This window comes from Miniopterus natalensis, chromosome 4, assembly GCF_054644295.1.
Source record: "Miniopterus natalensis isolate mMinNat1 chromosome 4, mMinNat1.hap1, whole genome shotgun sequence".
NCBI classification, from domain to species: Eukaryota; Metazoa; Chordata; class Mammalia; order Chiroptera; family Miniopteridae; genus Miniopterus; species Miniopterus natalensis.
Window position 1 is genome coordinate 17,851,320 of NC_142084.1, and position 21,560 is coordinate 17,872,879.

A 21,560-nucleotide genomic window follows, 5' to 3' on the forward strand; every position below is an offset into this window, starting at 1 on the left:
TCCACTTGCCCTCCTCCCTCTCTGTCATATACAACATAAGGATGGTAGTTTTCAATTTCCATTTTGCTTCAATGCTTAATATTATTTCCTTGTCATTCCTCTCTATGTTCTTTGTTGTTGTTGTTGTTAATCCTCACCTGAGGATATTTTTTACATTTTCCGGGGGGGGGGGGGGGGGGAGGTGGTGGACAGAGAGGGGGAGAAAGAGAGAGAGGTCGATATGGACTGGCAGCCTTCCACACACACCCTGACCAGGGGCAGGGAGTGAACCTGCAACCCAGGTACCTGCCCTTTACCGGAAATTGAACCCATGACCCTCTGGTGCTTGGGCCCACCCTTTAACCACTGGCTAGGGCTCTCTTATGTTCTTTTGCATCAATATATTGTTTTGGAATATTAATCTCTACCAACAGGGGTCATTATCCTGTATCTTTAAAAACCTCAGCAAAGTCTACCTCTGAGAGAATTAAAAAAAAGAAAGAAAAAAAAAGAAATGAGTGTTAAGTAGACGAGAGAGGATAATATGAGCTAACACTTACGGGGGTGGGTTGTTTTTTTTTAAAGTACCTTTATAATCCATAACCAATGTTGTTTCATTGTTTTACTCTCCCTTCCATACCCCTCACAATGTAAACTCGTTATCTTCTTTTCTTCCCTGACATTTCCTTCACGATTCCTCACACAGCGGTCACTTAACAGTGGAGTCTCTTACTCTTTTGAAATACTTTAAAGCTTGAAGGACAAATTGCTTCATTTGCAAAATCAAGCTTAAGCTGTGATAAGTGAATTTAGGTTGTTTTCACTGTATTCTCAGTTCGTGGAACAGTGTCTGACACACGGTGGGCACTACTGTACATATTTGTTGAATCGGTGAATTAATTCTTTTTCTCAAAAATCTGAAACTGGTCACAGCGCGGCGGCCACTGCCATCTTGTTGCAGAACCCACAGCCTCTGTCCCAGGCAACCAGCACAAGGTTTGATATGGGCCTGAGGAGCCTCAGTGAGACACAGCACAGCCGCGGGGGGGGGGGGGGGGGGGGGGGTGTCACGCAGTTTTTCTCTAGAGAGTTTGCGCGATAATTAGCCCAAAGCAACCCAATGCACTGGGAGAATGAAAGGCTGCTAGAGTAGTTCTAAACCCGAGACCCCTGTGGTAAAATACAGAATGAATTTGTAGAAGGTCTGCATATTCAGCTGCATTTCAAGTTACTGCAATACCAACGGGCAGGGGGACTGGATGAAAGAAAGTGAAGGGATTAGCCAAAAAACATATGCATAACCCATAGGCACAGACGACTGTGAGGTGACGGCCACAGGGAAGGAGGGGCGGGGACTAGATGGAGTTGGAGACATCTGTAATAGTGTTAACAGTCAAAATAAAGGTAAAAAAAATACCAACAAGCAGCCAAGAAACGAATAAAGGACGGTGACGAGCAACGAAGGTTCTGAGCCTGAGGTTTACACTGAACAATGACCCAAGACAAGATGGCGCCCTCCGCGCAAAGCGGAAGCAGGGAAAACACCCAAGCGCGAGGCTTGCACATGCGCCCGGCCTCGTCCCGGGCTACGTCCGGCCCAAACTCACATGCGCTGGGGCATCCAATGAGTGCAGCAGTTAGACTCCACCCCCGTTTTCCGCCACTCCCTGAGCACATGCGCTCCAAGAACTCAGCGCGATGCTAGCTGCGCAAGTGCAAGAGGCCCCTCCTCTCACGCAACTGACGCAAGGAGACTGTAATCTTTACGCAATTTATCCCGTGTGACCTTGAGTCTTTGCAGCCTCCGAGGACCAGGGCTGTCCAAGGTGTTGCCTTTACACTTCTCCTAACCCCCTCGCCTCTCACTAAGCCCATACCTGCCCCAGCCAGAACGCAAAGACATACTTTTTCAACCATCATGCTGCGGAGCGTATTAGCTGAACGCCCTGACTCCGGCCGTGGCGGTCAGGTAGTCGCTGGTCAGGCAACCCAAGCAGTGCCTCAGCGGAAGAGCGGGCCTCCAGGCCCCAGCGACCAACCCCCGCCCTCCCCACCCCACGTGGTTGGAGGTTTCCAGAAGCGTTTCCACCGCGGCGCAGCGCAGCTTAGCTCCTACTTGTCCGAGTGACTCTTTGCTGCCTGCTGCTCTCTCCATCTAGCCGCGATGATAAGCGCCAGCCGAGCCGCGGCATCTCGTCTCGTGGGCGCAACAGCTTCCCGGGGCTCCACGGTCGCCCGCCACCAGGTAAGAAACTACAGGGCCTTCCCCGAGGAGCTCACGGCTCACGATCTTGGGCCTTGGAGTAGAAGGCCGCGCGCCCTTCGGGGTCAGAATCCTCTGGGAGAGATCAGGTTGGGGAGGAAGGTAACGGGTTTTCTGTAATCAGCGTTGCCAGTTCAAGGCCTGTTTCAGGGTTTTTACCTCCGTGTCCCGGCCCCTGCTGAGTCACACCCCTTGCCAGCGTGGAGTCTTATTTCACGAAGTAGTGGCTAGTGGTCTTGACAGTCCGTTCTGTGGCTGATGGGACAGGTTTGGCCTTGGGGGCAAGGGACGCAATTCTAGTTAGGAGGGAACCGCTGTTCTAGTGTGTGCTTCTTACCTACGAATCGGAGACGACTGTTCTCTTCTGTAAAATACAGGGTGTGCAAGGACCCCGTTGCTATGGTGAAATGAAGACTGCAACTTAATAAGTACAAAAATCAAGCTCTGATTCTTTAGCTTAGGAATGTTTGTGTAGCTAGTTCCCCAAAATTTGGGAGGTAAGATTGTTCTCTGTTCTTTCAGAAAACGTAAGCAGGTTGTGAAAAGGCCATGGTGCTTGTTACCATGTAAGATCAAAAACACATATTTGGAGAACTGGCATTGTCTCACTGGGGTTAAAGGAAGGCTTGGAATTGGAAGTAGCCTGAGGTTAGGTTGTAACAAAGGTCTTCCCTTTGATCCTGGTTGGAGGCCACTCCTGAAAAACAAAATTTTATTCAAACGGACTCCACAAGATTTCTAATCCTAACTTTAAAGTGGTTGTTTGGCAGGGTCAGGGGAAATGTCTCTGAATAACTTAGATTTATACCTGCAGTACACACGTGTATATGTAGGGCTTAGGTGTACACTGCCCCTGACTGAAATTGAGAACTTTCTGAGTAGTATTTTGAAATGCAGTGATTCACAACCAGGGGCAGTTTTGCCTCCCCAGGGGACATTTGGCAATGTCTGGAGATAATTATGATTGTCACATTCTTGGGGAGCTGTGCTACTCTACTGGCTTCTAGTAGTAGAAGCCCAGGATGCTACTAAACATCCTATAATGCTCAGAACAGCCCCTGCCCCCCCCCCCAAATAAATATTTGGCTCAGAATCAGTAGTGCCAAGGTTGAGAAACCGTGTTATAATGTAATTCAAGACCATTTTGTATCTATCTGCTTTTATCTCCTTACTTCTATCTGATTTATTTGGAAAACTCATACTTTATTTGTTTGCTTGCTGTTTCAGTACCATAGTACCTTTTATACATAAAATACTTCATCATTTCAGTATACTTTATACATGATAGGCACTCAGTTAAATAGAATGAAAGTCTCAAACTTTAATTTGTTCTTCAGAAGAATAATTAGAACAAGCCCAAGTTTTCATACGTACTAACGGCTTATGTAATTTTTCTTTTCTTTAGGATGGCTGGAATGGCCTTAGTCATGAGGCTTTTAGAATTGTTTCAAGGCGTGACTATGCGTAAGTGTAACTTCATTTCCTTTGAGAGATAAATACTAAACCCCAGAGCAGTAGTCTCTTAAGTTTGTGATTAACGATTCTACTCAGGAAAAAATGACTTATTTGAAAATACTTATTTTCAAATTACATAATGGGACACTATTCCCAGTGTCCAACATTTTCTTATGTATTCCATTTGGGAGACCACTATTAAACGCTAACATTGATAACATTGTTTTAAATGTCTTACAGATCAGAAGCAATCAAAGGAGCAGTTGTTGGTATTGATTTGGGTACTACCAACTCCTGTGTGGCAGTTATGGAAGGTAAACAAGCAAAGGTGAGCATGATTTGAAGCTCTGGGTCATGTAATGGTAGCTAGTGCCCAAGTTGTTAAGACTCTTGACGTGAGCCTTTATACTTATTAATTGCATGGTGCTGATAATTGAATGGATTTGACTTCCAAGGATTTAAAAATGTTTCCTTGTGGACTACTAAGTGTGTCCTCTTGAGCTACTAAGTTACCATTAGGAACCATTGGGATGGTTTGCAGATAGATTACAGATTACTTCTGTTATAAGTCTTGCACTTTTGTAAGTCAGTTGAACTAAGGTTGAGGTGCAGGAACAAACAGTTTAGAAGCAAGTAGAGCTCCACGTGACACATGGGCCACATCCTAAGTAAAGCATGTCCTTAGAAACTTCCTTACTCTTTTCATATAATTTTTATTCCCACTAGATTCTTAAGATTTAGAACACCTGGGATTGTTGAATTGCTTCTTGGCAATTTTTTTATATGCCTGAAACTTTTTAGCCTTTGTTTTAAAAAAATTGAGAAGTAGATTTAATTCTCCTGGAAGGAAAGATTACATTGTTCTTCCATTGACTGTGAAATCTCTGGTTTATATTCATTCTGGGTTTTTTTTTCTGTAGCTTCAAAGTAAAGAACTAAAGATCTTTTAAGCATTCGCTGTCTTTAGTAGAAGATACTTACTATATCAGCATCCACGGCAGAAAAGTGTGCCTGCCCATTAGTACTATTCTTGAGCATTTATTTTGTTATTTGGCATCTGTTTTGTTTTAAATGATTGATATAAAGACTGGTGGTGACTGGAATCTCTGTCTTGCTTTGGGTGTTTTAGGTGTTAGAGAATGCCGAAGGTGCCAGAACCACCCCTTCGGTTGTGGCCTTTACAACAGATGGTGAGCGGCTTGTTGGCATGCCGGCCAAGCGACAGGCTGTCACCAACCCAAACAACACATTCTATGCCACAAAGCGTCTTATTGGCCGGCGATATGATGACCCTGAAGTCCAGAAAGACATGTGAGTAATGGCAAAAGCATAGTTGTTTGCAAAGGCCACACAGAAGAATCTTTTAGCAGGATCCCTGGAGCACCTTACCTTAGTAATTTTGCTTGTTTCTGGGAGCAAGCCCTCCCCTGCCAAAAGGGTATCTCCTTCAAAAATTTCACTTTTGGCCCGGCCAGGCCTGCTCAACTGTTCAGCATTGACCTAGGATCCATCTGGGAGATCATGGTTCAATTCCTGATCAGGGCATATGCCCGGGTTGCGGGCTCAATCCCCAGTCAGTTGGTATGCAGGAGGCAGCCGATCAATGACAACTCTCATCATTGATGTTTCTCTCTCTCTCTCCCTCCCTGCCTCCCTCCCTCCTTCTCCCTCTCTTAAATCAATAAAGATATATTTTTTAAAACAAAACACTTTTGCCTCCACATATTATGTCTTTGCTGTGTATAGACATGATATAAGAAGATTTGGCTAGTCATTCCTGGGCCATGTAAATTGGTGTTAAACTCATAAGACAGACATTGGCACAGGCTCCATCATGTGCTAATCAGATATGTTTTCAAGGTCTGTCCATGTTGTAACACGTATCTTTACTTCATTACTTTTTATGGCCAAATAATATTACATTGTGGGGTATATACTACATTTTGTTTATTCATTTATCAGTTAATGGGCATTTGTTTCCAGTTTTTAGCTATTATGATAGTGCTGCAATAAACACTTGCATACAGGTTTTTGTGTGGGCATGTTTTCATTTTTTTTGACTAGACTCCTAGTAATGGAATTTCTGGGTCCTATAGTGATAACTGTAATCGTTTTCCAAAGCAGCTGCAGCTGTATAAATTTTTTGTTTGGTGGAAAGTAAAGTGTTCAGGTTTCATCAGGATGTTTTGATATGTTAATGCTTACTTTCTAAAGGATTTCATTAAATGGATTTCTGAAGTTCTTATTGGCCATAGATTTCTTGGGGTGGAGGGTGGACATTCATGATGTATGATAACCATATCATGGTGGATTGCATTGGCGTGGCTTTTCAAATACAATTTTTGTGTCTTGCAGTAAAAATGTTCCCTTTAAAATTGTCCGTGCCTCCAATGGCGATGCCTGGGTTGAAGCTCATGGAAAACTCTACTCTCCAAGTCAGATTGGAGCATTTGTGTTGATGAAGATGAAAGAGACCGCAGGTGAGAAGTTTAAGTTCACATCTGGGAAAGTTCTAAGAACTCGGTGATTTGTCTGAGATCACTAGCTTTTATACCCCAGTGTCCCTTGGATGAGTCTGATGACTTTTATACAGAAAAACCTAGGAATGGCAAAACTTTGTTACTCTTTATACTTTCCCTATAGGTTGAATACATCTTCCAAGTTTTCTTAATGGTGCCTTTCTTGTTTATTTTTTTCCAGTAGGGGAGTAATGTATTGAAAGCCAAAAGACTATATATATATTAAGCTTTTGTCTCTGTTAGGTGAAACTTAAAACTTCCCTGTTCTAAGTCATTCTAGTTGGTGAATTTTCACTGAAGTGTTAGAGGTGAGATCTTTGTTTTTAATCAGTTTCTTTAATCGTCGTGTTTTCCTACAAGGTTGTGTACTTGTTAGGTCCTAATGTGCTGAAAACTGATGAATCCTGTTTGTAGCTCCAAGAGGATGACACAGGTTATTAGGCTACATTAGTAATTGTGTTACCTGTTTCATCTGACAGAATCTCATTGGATTCATTTCTTGATTCTTTTCCAGAAAATTACCTGGGGCATACAGCAAAAAATGCTGTGATCACAGTCCCAGCTTATTTCAATGACTCTCAAAGACAGGTGAGTCAATTAGCATTTTTATTTAGGAAATTAGTGGTATTTGGGACACAAAGGTGGAAAAATACTTTTTTCTTTTTTAGGCCACTAAGGATGCTGGCCAGATAGCCGGACTAAATGTGCTTCGGGTGATTAATGAACCCACAGCTGCTGCTCTGGCCTATGGTCTAGACAAATCAGAAGACAGAGTGTAAGTCTGTACAGTAAACTCCACCCAAGTCACATCTTGATTTCTTAGTGATTAAGCCTTGTATTTAGACTAAAAATACACTGCCTTGATGTTCTTCAAGGCTGTATAGTCCTTTTCATTCAAGACCATTTCTTTGTTTATTTTTTCCCCTAATAGGGTCCTTTTTTTTTTTTTTTACCTCCTTTGGTATGTCTGTATGTTGGCAGGTATTTATTCAAAAGAATGGTTGGATACTGCCAATTTTGCTTTTAAATGAATTTATTTCTTTTCAACTGTATGTATACTTTACATGTAGCTTTAGGGCCATATGTTAATACAAATATCACACAGTTATCAGATTTCATAATAATTATACTTTGGGGGAAATGGTCAAGTTTATACTTATTTAGTTGTTGAAATGTATAGTGGCATAGGCTCCATCATGTGCTGGTAAGATATGTTTTCAAGGTTCGTCCATGTGTGTAGCATGTATCAATAGTTCATTATTTTGTTCCTTAAGGCCGCCTTTTTTTTTTTTCTAGCATTGCTGTGTATGATTTAGGTGGTGGAACTTTTGATATTTCTGTCCTGGAAATTCAGAAAGGAGTGTTTGAGGTGAAGTCCACCAATGGAGACACATTCTTAGGTGGTGAAGACTTTGACCAGGCCTTGCTACAACACATTGTGAAGGAGTTTAAAAGAGAGGTTAGTTATTGGTGTGGTTAATATATAGACATCGGGATAGTGAGAATTTCTTTGTTCAGATTGCTGCCCTGAATAGAGCAATGAATTTTTTTGCCCTGAGTAGAGCACTAAAATATTTGTATTTCAGTTTCATGGCTGGACTGAACTATTCTGGTTATTGTACCTTCAGATTAAGAATACACAACAGATTGAAAGTATATGGCACTCTGTGTATAACGTTGAAAAAGGGATTCTGGGAACTCTTTTGAGCTAGAATCCTACAGCTGAAACAACTGAGATCAGTTCAGCCCTCTGACTCCAGACACACAGCTTTTTTAGAATAAGTTTTCCCTACAGATTTTTAAGGGTAATAAGTAATTTGTGCTTGTTCATAAAGGTGTGGCTCTATTTTGTGTTGTTAACAGCTTCTCACTGCAATTTAAGAGTATTTATCATTACCTTAATGCTAGTACTGTGTGTCTTCACTTTGTAGACGGGAGTTGATTTGACGAAAGACAACATGGCACTTCAAAGAGTTCGGGAAGCTGCTGAGAAGGCTAAGTGTGAACTCTCCTCATCTGTGCAGGTGAGACATGGAGGAATCACAGCAGTCTTGATGGGTCTTTTTAGCCTGAGCTTACTTGAATAGCATATTCTAATTGCCTTACAGTTTTCTGGTTGGTGGTAATAAACCTTTCCACCAGCAAAGGAGTAGGTGTGTTTCAGTGGGTGAGCTAAATGTGCTAACCATCCAAATCAGAGGTTATGTATACTGGAGCTAAAATCTAGACTAACAGTGTGCAAAATTAGAATTACTAGCCTATAAATACTATGTTACTCTCAGCACTGCTACTATCTTCACTTGATTCAAGATAGCTCTTTTTATGAGTCTCTAATTGTTTCTCATGTAATTATTTGGATCACTAATCTAGAAGGTGAGCTATGAAACCTGGCTGAAGGCTGGGGTTTTATACACCTGAGCAAGGTTTACCCTCTGGGCATCAGATTCACTCAGCATCTGTTTAAGGTGTCGGCCTATGCTGCTTCATTTCTGAGAGGTGAAGCTTCGCTTTGCTTTAATCACTAAGAATAGAATTGTAGAAAGCATGTTAGATCTGGTCAGAGATGAAACAAGATGGAAGGCAGGAGATTTAATTCCAGGTTTTCAGGTGGCATCAGAGAAGCAGAGCCTGTGACTACTTTAGTTGTTAGTTTGATTACTCACTGGGAAGAGAAGAGATATTAAACTTCAATCAAACCTGGAATTTCTTTAAGGAGTGACAGTTGTATAAAGTCACCCATGGTATTGATGTGTTGCTTTGTTTCCTGCTATCATACAGAGTGGCAGAACTTTGCAATGTGGTGGATAGGGTTAGGGTTGAAATACTGCAGTGCTGCCAGAGAATAGCTTATAATTCTTCCCAGGGATCTGACACTTTGGAGGGAGAAGATGGTTGGTTTTAGTGTGACTGTACGGCAAGTCCTCACTTAACGTCATCAATAGTTCCTGCGACTTTAAGCAAAGTGCTGTATAAGGAAACCGGTTTACTGTAGGCTAAAAAACGGGTTAAATTCCTATGACATCTCATCAATGTTATAACAAAATGTCATTATTCAAAGACCTGCTGTACCCTATTGATAGGCATTTGGGTTGTTTTCCAGCATTTTGCCATTATAGCAATGTATATTGAGCGTCCTTGTACACTAATGTTTGTGCATGTGTGATTGTAAATCTGTAGGATAAAACATTACCCTTGTGTAGTTTAGTGTGGTTCGGGAGGTAGACATTATTTAAAACATTACATTAAATGTCAAACCAGAAGTAATGTAATGTAGAGGTTAAAAGTGGCTCTACAAGTAGATTGCCGGGGTTCCAGTCCTGTTTTCATCACTTGTTAGCAGTGTGACCTTGGATGAATTACTTAACATTTCTGTGTGTTTGTTTTTTTTAATATGTCTATTGGTTTCTGAGAGAGGAAGGGAGAGGGAGTGAGAGAGAGACATCAATGATTGATTGGCTGCCTCCTGCACGCCCCCTGCTGGGGGTCCAGCCCACAACCCCAGCATATGCCCTGACTGGGATCTCCTGGATCATAGGTCAGTGCTCAACCACTGAGCCACGCTGGCCAGGCAACATTTCTGTCTTATCTATAAAATGAAAATAATAGGGCTACTTTCCCCCTTAGAGTTGCAAGGATTACTGAACGTATACATATATGTAGCATGCTTAGGACTACACATAGTAAACAATAAATACTCTAAATGTAAGCTGCTATTAATGTGGTAAAAAGGAAAAAGTTAGATTTATAATTATAATGGAGGAACCTGACAGTTGACAGGTGTTTGACATGACAAGGAGAGCTTCTTAAAGATGGGTTAATCAGGAAGTGATAATGAGTCAAGTATGAGGCACTGGGTTGAAGACCTGAGAAGGGGTCCGTGCATACGGGCAGGGGAGCAAGGGACAGGAGGCTATAGGCTTTATAGATTTGTGAATTGGTGTCTCTTCTACAAAGTTGAGTGAGTATAAACCACTGAAAACTTCATGTGATGACAGTAACATGGTCAGGTTAGGGTTTATGAAAAGTGCTTTGGCTGAGGTGGAGTTCTGTTTTCAGTGGGGAGCGGTTCTGTGGCAGAGGCAGTGTGAGTGGATGTGGGAAGTCACTAGGAGGCCATTATATATAGCACACCAGGTGGTGAGAGAGAGGACTTGGACTCAAGTGTGATAGTGAGAGGTATTTGGATTTGAGAAAGATGAAGGACAAAACTGAGGAACTGATTTTATAGAGTTGAGAGTCCTGGAGTTTTTCAGGTTGTCATTAACTTACAGCATATAGAAGTACACTAATACAATAGCCACAAGTGGGTATTAAACATTTTTTTAAAAATTCTATTTCTCAGTTGTGCTAGCTGTATTTCAGGAGCTCAGCCATTAAGTGTCAAGTGGCTGCTGAATTGGACAGCACAGATTGTAGAACATTGCTGTTGTCGCAGAAAGTTCTATTGGGTCATATTGGTTTGGATGATTAAATTCTATTTTCTGATTTAGGTTATTGGCATTTTGCAAAGAAAGAAAATTGTCAATGATGTTCTTTAAGGTAATACCTAGTAACACTATTTCCGCAGAAGGTGTGTTAACTGTATTAAGCATCTAATAGTCCCAGGTACTTTACTTGAGAAAAGGTGGTTAAGAATTTGTTCCCCTCAGTCTTTATTCCCTGCTAGCCTTGCTTTGATGTGAAGTTGGAGATGTATAAGGTAATTCTATTCCTGAGAGTCCACCCCTAGGACACCTGTTTCAGCAAATGTTTAGCGATGAGGTCTTTTTGGTCTGAATATTCTTTTTATATATATGTGTCTGTGTGTATACATATAATTTTTTTTAATTTTTATTTTTTGTAGAGAAGAAGGGAGAGGGCTAGAGAGAGAGAAACATCGATGAGAGGTGTTAATCCATGCCTTATTAGGATTTGGGGTTTATGAAATATTGGATATTATATGGTGCGACTGTGGCCATGCTAGCTGCTCTCTGTGGATATGATGGCAGTGAAGTCAGTCCTTGTAGTTCTCTGTTGCTTGTAGCTTTCTAGCCATCTTCCTGAAACTTATGAAGCCCTGGCTTGGTGGCAGGTTATTTGGTTCAGAGCATATCTTTCATGTGTGTTTTTTTGTTTTTGTTTTTTATGTACATGGAATTTTTTAAAACTCAGTGGAAAAAACCATTAGTGTGGTTCTTAATATACAGGGTGGAGCAAAAGTAGGTTTACAGTTCATATGGAAAATAATACAAGAATTAATAAATACAGGAATAAACTCTGTTTCCTGTACTCAAGCTGTAAGTCTACTTTTGCCCCACCCTGTATGTTTAGTGGTAGAACATTTCTTTGTCTCCTGAACAGGGCTTTTTTTCTGCTTCTCTCCTCTGTTCTTCATTGTTTAATAATAGATTCTGGAATGTTTACCTTTGGGAAGATAAGTGGTTGAATCTTAAAGAGTCATTGTCTTTGGTGGCTGTTCCTTTAAAGTAGGTATGACCACTGTGGCATTCAGAGTGTTCCTGTCCTACAGTATTTAATTAAATAAAGAAACTTCACCACTACTGGTTTCCCTGCTTCCTTTGCAGACCGACATCAACTTGCCATATCTTACGATGGATGCTTCTGGACCTAAGCATTTGAATATGAAGCTGACTCGGGCTCAGTTTGAGGGGATTGTTGCTGAGCTAATCAGGAGGACCATCGCCCCATGCCAGAAAGCCATGCAAGATGCAGAAGTCAGCAAGAGTGACATCGGAGAAGTGATTCTTGTTGGTGGCATGACTAGGATGCCCAAGGTATAGATGAACCCATGGAATTCTCAACATGGAGAGCAGAGAGGGCCAGCACATGGTTTAAGAAAGGATTAGGAAGGGCAAAATTTCTTTGGGGTAGTGGCAGGGAGAATCCTGAACTTCTTAACTCTTGAAGAATTTTTAGGAATGAACATTGAAGGTCAGAGATAGTTTAAAACCTTGATACTGCCCTGGCCCATGTGGCTTGCCTGGGTGTCGTCCTGTGCACTGAAGGTTGCTGGTTTGGTTCTCAGGGCACATGCCTGGGTTGCAGGCTCGGTCTCTGATGGGGAGCATGCAGGAGGCCGCCTTTGAATGTTTCTCTCTCTCCCTCTCTCTAAAAACCAATAAATATATATGTATATATTAAAACCTTGATATTAAGTAGCCTCTATGGGGCAATTTTGGACATGTCTTTGCATGTGTTTGGGGTTTCTAATTGTATCTCTTCAACAGAGATTTGTGCAATGATGCATTCTATTCATCAACACATCATTCTGAAAAGACAGGTGTGTGGAAAGCTAATGACTGAGCACAGAAACTGTTGAAGATGAAATTCTTTATGGCTTTCATAGAATTATCTTGGGCCTCGATGTCGTCTTAATTTTTGAGTATGTGGGCTCAAGAAAATATGCACAGAACAAATCTGGAGAGAAAAAGAGAGGCTTTGGACTTGGGTGATATCTCTATGTTAACAAATTATCACAAATGCTATTTAAATAGCACATTTTCCTAGCATTAGTTGGGGGGGGAAGGGGAAGGGGAAGAACATGTCCCATGTTAGCACCAGTGTTGTCATTGTATGACCGCTGCACCGCTTCCTTTGAGTTGGTTTTTGGTTGCTATGTAGAAGAGGACTTGGACTATACAATTTCTAAGTCCCCATGCCTTACACCCTCTATTTTTTTAAATTATTTTTCAGTTGATTTTTAGAGGGAGAGAGAGAGGGTGAAACATTGATTGGCTGCCTCCTGCACACCCACTACTGACGACTGAGCCCAAAACCCAGCCATATGCCCTGACTAGGAATCTAACCGGCAACCTTTCGGTGCACGGGACAACACCCAACTGAGCCACACCAGCCTGCACCCTCTATTTCTAATTTAATGTGTTGTATGGAAAACCAGATAACAGACTTACACAAATTCTTCCCAAATTTAAAAGGGCTATGAATGACATATCATGTGAGTAAAGTATATGAGTGTTACCTACATGATATATTCAGATCATTACATGAACAAGAATTCAGCTATGAAATACTAATAATTTGAGTGAAATCCTTGGATTGGAAGCAAACTACCCTGCAATTTGCTAGGGTTCTCTCTCCCCTTCTTGGGCAATTAGTTGCTTTGAGTAGTGAGTAACAGGTTCTATTTTCATGATGCTCAGGTTCAGCAGACTGTGCAGGATCTCTTTGGCCGAGCCCCAAGTAAAGCTGTCAATCCTGACGAGGCTGTGGCCATTGGAGCTGCCATTCAGGGAGGTGTGTTGGCTGGTGATGTCACAGATGTTCTGCTCCTGGATGTCACTCCCCTTTCTTTGGGTATTGAGACTCTGGGAGGTGTATTTACCAAACTTATTAACAGGAACACCACTATTCCAACCAAGAAAAGCCAGGTAAGAGCCTCCCCTTCCTACCTTGTCACAGAGATACTAGGTTCTGTGAAGGATGTGATTCACAGCCACTTTTTTGTGCTTTCCTGGAAAACTTCGCCTTTTGTTTAACTTACCAAAAGGAGCATCATCATTTGGGACTAAATTCCCTATGCTCTTCTGTTCTCAAAGGCAATAAAAAGAATGGCCTGGCCAAGACAATGCAGTGGGCTTCTGTTATGGGTGAATCATGGGTGTCCTCTGAGATGCCAAGCAGGGCTATGTGGAGAATGACTTGGGTCTTGGATTAAGAACTATTTCCTGACTTCCAATTTTGATATTTTTATGAAAATTGGCTGTTGCTGTATTTGTGTGGTGATGTATTGTCAACACATCATTCTGAAGAAGTGTGTGATGACTTTCTGTGACTGAGCACAAAATACATGTCCTGTCTCTGACCTGTTTCCCCAGATGAGCATGTTTCACCATCTCATTTTTTAGTTCCTATTAAGGCCTTCTATGCCAATGCTGCATCTTTGTACAGTATATTTGCTTAGCAGAAATAATAGCTATTGCATGCCCTTTTGCTGTGCTCTTCCCAGCAAAGACATAAGCCTTTGTTCTAAAACTAGTGTACATTAGGACTCTTCCAGAGTTGCAGTGTTTCTTTCTTTGGCTTGTATTTTATGTAAGGGAATAGTTTAATTAGACTGCCAACCCAGGAAGTTTCTTTTTTCCCTAGGTATTTTCTACAGCTGCTGATGGTCAGACTCAGGTGGAGATTAAAGTGTGTCAGGGTGAGAGAGAGATGGCTGGAGACAACAAACTTCTTGGACAGTTTACTTTGGTGGGTATTGAGAATCCTAAATATGCTCCTCATTCTTTTTTATTGTAAAGCTAGATTATATTCTAACCTCTACTAATATTACCATAGACTGCTGAAACACACATAGTCTGTTATCTTAATATAGTGTACATACAAATTATGCAACTGGATAGCCCTTGGCTTCAGTTTTTACCTGAAAGCCTTGCTTGTGCCTTAGGAACTTTAAGAATATTATAAATAGGTGACAGGGAAATGTTCCTAGATAATGCTAATTAGGAGAAATTTCTGGTTACTAATTTAAGAGACATTTGATATTGGCTTCTACTTAGCATTGCTTATTGGTTCTTGTTGAGATGAATAATGAGGGTTGCTCTATTTATTGTGTCCCCAGGTACATATAGGCATTACTTGCTATAGCCAACCTTCACTGGTATGAGCCCTGTTTATTTCAGGTAGCAATGGAAGTACTACTTTTACTTATAAACTTGTTTTTGTACATTTAATTAAGTGAAGCTATGCTTGTTCCTCCCTGGAACCAAGTGACTTATTCCCCAGAAGACTATATAGGTTTGAAACTAAAGCACTGGACCTCTCTGTGTGAGGAGCCTAACCTGTGTGTTTATTTTAGATTGGAATTCCCCCAGCCCCTCGTGGAGTCCCTCAGATTGAAGTTACATTTGACATTGATGCCAATGGGATTGTACATGTTTCTGCCAAAGATAAGGGTACAGGACGAGAGCAGCAGAGTAAGTATTCTTATTTACCAGACTGTGAAAATGAGGTAAGGGACCTTGGAGTTGCTTTCTTTTGGGAACTAGACCCTCTAAGTTGTGCAGCTCTTTTCTTCCAGCCTGAGGAGGAGGAGTCAGTCCTCTTTGCCCCTTCTCTCTTCAGTTATCAGATTCAAATTAACAGATAGATGTGTTTATTCCCCAAAATATGCAAACACTGAGCCTCTGGAATGCTGAGCTGTAAGTTTTGGGGTTTTGTTTTTGTATTTTGGAGTGGGTTGTTTTTTTTTGTTAAACTTCACCCAAGGATTTTTTTCCTTTTATTTTTTTTTATCGTATTTTTAGAGGGAGAGGGAGGGAGAAGCGATGTGAGAGAGACACATCAAATGGTTGCCTCCTGCAGGCACCCCAACTATAGCCAGGGAGCCTGCAACTGAGGTACATGCCCTTGACCGGAATCGAACCTGAGACCCTTCAGTCTGTGGGCTGACACACTAACCACTGAGCCAAACCAGCCAGGGCTGAGTTGAAAGTTTTGGCAGGTAGGCAGCATATATCAGACCTTGGTTTCCCTCTGCCTATTACAGGAAAATAGGGTACTCCTCTTCATAATTCATGTCAAGATTGGCTATTCTGTGTAGGAGTATTATTTTTCTTAATACAATAGAGGATGAGACATACAATTTTACCGGGGAAGTAACGAAATGCTTTCTTTTCACTATAGTTGTGATCCAGTCTTCTGGTGGGTTAAGCAAAGATGATATTGAAAATATGGTTAAAAACGCAGAGAAGTATGCTGAGGAAGACAGGCGAAAGAAGGTGATTAGTACTTTCTGCCTTTTCAGCTGGGAGATGAAAATGGGAGTTTAGACGTTTGTCATCGATCTTATATCTTCTGTTACTCTCAACCTGTCCCTTCTCCCCCTTAGCAGATAACTTATGTGGAATGCTTTTATTATTTATTCCCAGTCTTCCCATATCAATTCTTGTTACAAAGTCTAGCTAAAATCTCTCACAGACACCTCAGGCTACCTCACACCAACCACAGTGATTTCTTCCCCTTACTGTTTTTACTATGTAACTATATGTAACAGTCAATATGTTGTCTTTCTCACTGAGGAACTTCAGCCAACCAATTGATTGGGAAGTCTTCAATTTCTAATGTTTCTTAGGAACGAGTTGAAGCAGTTAACATGGCAGAAGGCATCATTCATGATACAGAAAGCAAGATGGAAGAATTCAAGGACCAGTTGCCTGCTGACGAGGTGAGCCCTCTTTTGTAACAGAATAATTCAAGTTGGGAGGCATTGTCACCAGTGTCAACAAAGTTTGTGTGGGTCTTGATAGGAAGTTAGTTTGGGGGGTTTTTGTTTGTTTTGTGGGTTACTGGTATTATCTGCAGTTCCTTTTTTTCCCCTTTTTTTAATTTTGGAGAGAAACATCAACAATGAGCAAATCGTTGATCGGCTGCCCCATACTGGGGATCAGGCCCACAAGCTGGGCATGTGCCCTGACTGGGAATCGAACCATGACCTCCAGGTTCATGGGTTGACGCTCAACCACTGAGCAACACCTGCTGGGCAGGAATTTGGTTTTTAAAAACTGTTTTTTAATACTACTGCTTCATGTAATAGGATAAGAAACCCCCCAAAAGTGAAGGTCTTGTTTCTTTTTTTTTTTTTTTTTTTTAAGTGCAACAAGCTAAAAGAAGAGATTTCCAAAATGAGGGAGCTCCTGGCTCGAAAAGATAGTGAAACTGGAGAAAACATAAGGCAGGCAGCGTCTTCCCTTCAGCAAGCATCATTGAAGCTCTTCGAAATGGCATACAAAAAGGTACAAGGACTCAAGAGTGTTTTGTTCAATGACTGTTTTCCTTCTCACTTGATATTGTTGTAACTGCTCTTGATTACTCTTACTGATGACTCCCTACATAGCCATTTATAGAACTGGGAGTGTTGAAAATATCCTTCCTTCCTTCTTGACCCTACTTTGTGAGGGAGGGTAAGGTCAAAGGGAAGGAGTCACAGAAACCAGCAATAGTGAGGGGGGGTAGGCAGGATATGGCTGCAGAGAGCAAGCTGTTAGCCATAAGATTAAATGAGTGACTGTCAAATGTTTTCTTAACAGATGGCGTCTGAGCGAGAAGGCTCTGGAAGTTCTGGCACTGGGGAACAAAAGGAAGATCAAAAAGAGGAGAAACAGTAATAACAGTAAACTTCGGAGCCAATAGAACAACATATGATGCTTGGGAGTGAAGGGACTGCCTGAGCAGAAATGGTCAAACTTCAGTCTTTTACTGTGTTTTTGCAGTATTCTATATATAATTTCCTTAATATGTAAATTTAGTGACTTAGCTAATGATCATTAATGAGTGATAATTCCAACAGTACAAAGCTCACAATGTTCTGTCCCTAGCCTGTCATTTTTCAGCTGCACATAAAAGGAAAGATGATTTAATGATTATAAAGACACAACATTGTTTTTTGCTGAAATAGCTGTATTTTCAACTGGTGAGACCATCGCACACACAAACAATGAAGGTAGTTGGTTACGGACCTAGAATAAAACCATCTGGGGATAAGATACTTTAGTACTGCCATACCAGCCTGTGTATATATGGGATCCTTCAACTGAGACCTTGCAAGACAAGCCTGCCGTGCCACGTTCAGAGGTAGAGTGGGGAAGCTAGATCAATGGAGAACTAAGCTAAGTATTTATGTTAGGTACAGCTTTTAAAACAAGGTAATAAGGCTTCCTAATTTTCTTCTAGCATACTTCTATAGTTACTTTCTGGCCTTTGGCACCTGTATCCTTGATTATTTTTGATCCATTATGGATTTTTTTTAAAAAAAAATAAATATGAAAAGCATCTTGATCTCGTTTGTGAGGGGTGAGGCTCTGAGATTGAGTTTTGAGAATATAACATGCATCATACTTTCCAATTCCGTGACCTAGGGTCACTGAGGTGAAACACAAGATTTAGAATGGCTGGTGTAATGAAATAATAAGCATTATCACTAGGGACAAGTCTGGTTCTAAGGTGTTTTCTTGTTTTCTTCTAGCCTCACCTTTTGTTTGGAATGTTAAAAGTCTAGATCTCTAACATGAAAATAGGAGCTACTGTTTTCAGGTTGCTTTCAGTTCTAAGTAGCATATTTATATAAGTTTGGTAGTAAATCCTAAGGTATGAGTTTAGTGGCTCAGTAATATTAGGTACTGATTCTTTCTATATTTTTGCTTTCACCCTCAGTGAGTTGGCTTGTCCTAAAGCCTATGTAGTTCTAATTAACCACATGCTAACAACTTCAGAAGCAGAAAGATGACTGCCTCTTTCTTATATCTCATTTAAGTGTTGAGAATTCTTCCCCAAAAGTCTTCCAACAGACTTCCCTTCATGATTCATGGACTATTGTCGTATGCCATGCTTGAAGGAATCTTAAGAACTTGGGGCTTAGATCTCATCAGGGGTAACGCCTCCTTTTATTTTGTGGTGATGTCTACAAATGAAATTCATATATACTTTAAAAATCAATATAGTGTCGCCCTGGCTGGGTAGCTCAGTTGGTTAGAGTGTCGTTTCAATAGGCCAAGGTTGTGGGTTCGATTCCTGGTCAGGACACATACAAGCAGCAACCAATGAATGCATAAATAAGTGGAACAAATTGATGTCTGTCTCTTCCTCCCAAATCAATTTTTGAAAAATCAGTACAATTCTCTAATATGAAAGACTTTACATAATTACATTCCTGGAAAATTGTTCATTAACACCCATGTAAATAGTACTTGAGATTCATATGAAAAATAAATTCTAGGCTCAAGTTCTTGGCCACATGAACACTTGGTGGGAACCTTGTGGGATGTGCAATAATTCTTTATGAAGTATTGTTTTGTGGTGTATTGTTAGATATTTAGCATCTGTGGTTGGCCCTTGCCCACTAAACACCTCTAGAATCTCCTAATCATTGTGATAACTAAGGATTTCCAAAGCATCCCAATCAAGAACTACTGGCTTATATGATTCAAGATCCATCCTTGGGATCAGAGAAAGCATCCTAACATCCCCTGAACAATATTGGTTCTATTAGGAAGGAGGGAGAAAATCTGCTTGGATAGGTACAACTGTCTCAAGCTTCCCTGTGTGTAGTGAACATATAGCAGTATTCCAGTTACAGACGAATAAAATTAGTACCTAGTGCAAAAGCCTTGAAAGGGAAAAAGATTTTTTTTCTTCAGATACAGTCTCCCTTTTGTGACAAGTGCTTACTAGGCCCCAGAAGGAACTTCTGATTTCCCTTCCTAAGTGGTCTTTCCAGTAAATGTGCTGGTTATGGTTGCCCAAACCAAAAAACCTGGAGTGAACAAATCTTAGCAACTTTCAAAGTGCATCCAGAATCACGATCTCCACTCCTACTACTTATTACTAGTTACTACTTGGATTATTACAAGTACTCTTCCTCACTTAAAATTACACACCTTATTACTTTTTCCCCACAGCAGTTAGCAGTCAGAGGCCTGCCTATATGCTTCAATGTGATCAGGCCCCTCATTACCTTTTCTCTCTACCCTCCAACTATTATTTTACTTTGTGATTTGTGCCTTCCCTTGCTGGAAAAGTCTTCTCCAGCTTTTCACTTGGCCTACACCTCACATTTTTCCTAAGGTTTTGAAATTTTATGAAATAGCTCCATCTCCTCAAGTTCCTGCCATTTCCTATCTTTACTCCTCTTTTTCTCCTTAGCAGTTACTACCACCTAATTGTCCTCCTCCCTCACAGCTATGGCCTGAATTTGTGCCATCTTCCCCCTTTCCCACTTGTTGAAACCCTAACCTCTAAGGTAGTGGTATGAGGAGGTGGGGCCTTTGGGGAGTGATAGGTCATGAGAGTGGAATAGGAGTAGTGCCCTTACCAAAATGGCTCCAGAGATCCCTTGTACCCTTCTGGCATGTGAGGGTACAATGAGAAGTCTGACCTAGAAGAGGACCTTCACTTGACCATGCTGGCACCCTGATCTCAAGACTTCCAACGTCCAAAACTGCAAGGACCCAGAAGCACTGACAGCCACCATGTAAGCTCCATGAGACCAGAAATTTTTTTGCTCACTATTTCCCAACACCTAGAACAATGCCTGACACACAAGCATTCAAATCTTTTGCCAAATTACTGAATCCCGCTGGTCAAAACTGGGTGGATTAAGGTATCTTTGTTTTTTAAGTTTGTGTCTAAATCAACTGTCAAAAGTCCTAGAGGCAACTTATACTAAACCCAGAAACTAAAACTTAATTGGTAAAAGACAAAAATTCTTCATTAGAAAAGTAGCCAAGGAGAAATTGATAGTAATGTGGCCTGAAGTTTTCCTGGGCCAGCAAGGGGAGGTGGGCAGGGTGGATAAGAGTGACCAAATGAATTTGCAAACTTCTTTTATTCTTCCTAGAGTCCAGTTCTGTTGCTGACTCATTCTATGTGATCTTGAATAAACTTAACTTTGCTGTTTACCCAGGCAGAATTAACTTTTTCCTCAACTTTTTTTTTTTTTTAATCCTCACCTGAGGATTTTTTTCCATTGCTTTTCAGAGAGAGTAGGAGAAAGAAAGGAACGTCAGTGTGAGAGAGAGACATCAATTGGTTGCCTCCCGCAGGTGCATTGACTGGGGCTGGGGATGGAGCCTGCAACCAAGGAATTGAACTTGGGACCCTTCAGTCTAGAGACCTAAGTTCTAGCCACTGAGCCAAACTGGCTAGGGCTCAACTTTTTAAAAAACTTTTATGAATTTAATTTTTTATTGAGTTTTTAGAAAGAAATATCGATTTATTCTACTTATTTATGCATTCATTGATTCTTGATGTGCCCTAACCAGGGATCAGACCTGCAATCTTGGCATATTGGGACAATGCTCTAACCACCTGAGCTACCCAGCCAGGGCTCACATGCTCTTGCGCGTGCCTTTTCTGTTTGTTTTCTGAACATCATGACAATTCATCCTAAATATTTTAGCACACATCTTGTAAGAACAGAAACTTCTCCCCACAACTATTCAAATCAGGAAATCTGACACTGATGTACGATTATCTAATATGTAGCCCATATTAAAATTTCCCTAATTGTCTCAATACTATCCTCTAATATTGTTTTTCATCTAGGTTCAAATCAAAGATCATACATGGCATTTAGTTATACCTCCTTTTACTAAGAATAGTTCCTGTGTGTTTTTTCTTTTCATGACATTTACATTTTTTAAGGGTACAGGCCATTTGTTTTGCAGAATGGCCCTTTTGGATTCACATGATAATTTCCCTGTGTTCAGAGTCATGTGTACATTAGGAATACTACATAGGTGGTGTGTCTTTTTTTTTTTTTAAGAGAGGGAGAAAGAAATATTGATGTGAGAGAGGAAACATCAATTAGTTGCCTCTGATACTGGCCC

At 41.0% G+C, this 21,560-nt stretch overlaps 1 protein-coding gene and 2 non-coding genes across 3 annotated transcripts; all 3 read left to right on the plus strand.

Moving 5' to 3' along the window:
- Window positions 1–2,060: 2,060 nt before the first annotated feature.
- HSPA9 (heat shock protein family A (Hsp70) member 9) lies at window positions 2,061–21,246 on the plus strand. The gene is made up of 17 exons (XM_016203787.2): window positions 2,061–2,224; window positions 3,648–3,706; window positions 3,938–4,025; window positions 4,827–5,008; window positions 6,053–6,177; window positions 6,731–6,804; window positions 6,885–6,991; window positions 7,513–7,675; window positions 8,148–8,240; window positions 11,781–11,990; window positions 13,377–13,604; window positions 14,323–14,427; window positions 15,035–15,152; window positions 15,862–15,956; window positions 16,310–16,402; window positions 16,830–16,970; window positions 17,265–21,246. Exons 1-17 carry the CDS (start codon window positions 2,144–2,146, stop codon window positions 17,340–17,342), a joined length of 2,040 nt encoding a protein of 679 aa, XP_016059273.1. The 5' UTR covers window positions 2,061–2,143; the 3' UTR covers window positions 17,343–21,246.
- On the plus strand, window positions 12,450–12,524 carry LOC148093207 (small nucleolar RNA SNORD63). Its single transcript, XR_015714442.1, has one exon. It is a non-coding gene; the product is annotated as a small nucleolar RNA SNORD63 (small nucleolar RNA).
- LOC148093208 (small nucleolar RNA SNORD63) lies at window positions 13,951–14,017 on the plus strand. Its single transcript, XR_015714444.1, has one exon. It is a non-coding gene; the product is annotated as a small nucleolar RNA SNORD63 (small nucleolar RNA).
- Window positions 21,247–21,560: the final 314 nt, after the last annotated feature.